This window comes from Trypanosoma equiperdum (genome assembly GCF_001457755.1).
Source record: "Trypanosoma equiperdum strain OVI genome assembly, contig: ctg_1082, whole genome shotgun sequence".
Classification (NCBI taxonomy): Eukaryota; Euglenozoa; class Kinetoplastea; order Trypanosomatida; family Trypanosomatidae; genus Trypanosoma; species Trypanosoma equiperdum.
The window spans coordinates 3,132-4,296 of NW_027123041.1; the positions used below are offsets into that span (position 1 = coordinate 3,132).

Here is a 1,165-nt window from a genome sequence, read left to right on the forward strand (position 1 = left end):
ATTTTCTCTCTGAAGATTCCTTCTCCTAAACCTTTTATCATTATCCATTGATGGAATTCCAGCCACAACCGGATAATCTTCCGTTTTCCAAATCCTCTTCACATCTTGCAAAACAAACCTCATATACTCATTCTCAACGATTTCAAGCGGAATAGAGTCACCCTCACCAACCAAGCTGTATAGTGAAACAAATAGATTAATCCCCATAGCAATAAAAACTAAAGACACTACTGTTGCATAGATACTTCCTGTATACTTAATAACGTACTCTTACCATACTAACACTACAAAAATCTTATAAAATTATATAAAACACTTAATACTATGGAATATAAAATTTCATAACAAGCTCAATTGTATTTTTCGACGATATTATACGTTTGACTCCAGCCTTAATACCTCTATATCTATTCCTGACTCAATCCAATCTTGTAATTCTTTCAAATACAATATTTATTTTGATGCTTCAAGAGGTCAAACCTTATGGTTTCTAATCTGTTATATTTATCACTAAAATGTTGCTGGTACATCGCAGTACAGTAAAAATATAACTTTTTTGCTTTGTACGTATGGGAGACTTTATCTTAAAATCCTTCGAAACATGGATGCTTTTTACCAGCTTCTGTTCAAGCACAGGAAACTTTGTCCCTGCAGCAGTTTTTCCACTGCCTCACCTGCCTTATACGCTCCATCAACTGTGAATCACTATTGATTCTTATGTAAATTGCTCTGCATTAAATATATGAAATTTTAAAAATATAAATAAAGAAATAAAGGAGTATTATTGATGACCTTTTTCCTTTATAAAATTCAAATAAAACTTCATATACGGATCTATAGGATTTTCATTGTTGCTATCTACTTTCACTTCAGTAAAAGGCTACTGCTTCTTCAATTTTTTCTTATTTACAATGTTAAATGAAATCCACTATTCTTGCATAATCGACTCATTGCCTTCACAAATTTCATCTTTGTCATAGTGTGTAATATATTTTAACACTTCTTTACGAAATTGCGTATATTCAAATCTCCCACTCACTCACTGTTCTATCTACATACTTACCTCCACAAAACTCTTTTTGTTGTTTTTGTGCTTTCATTTTTCACGTGTATTTACTCTTCACTAGTACAAGTATTATAATATTGGTATATACACACTCACAAC

The 1,165-nt window shown here is 31.6% G+C and overlaps 1 pseudogene across 1 annotated transcript in view; it reads right to left on the reverse strand.

The window, feature by feature from the left end:
• TEOVI_000855400:pseudogene overlaps positions 1–243 on the reverse strand; it is a 453-nt pseudogene extending 210 nt beyond the window's left edge. The window contains exon 1 of the mRNA in view: positions 1–243. Within this exon, the coding sequence occupies positions 1–243 (243 nt within the window).
• Positions 244–1,165: the final 922 nt, after the last annotated feature.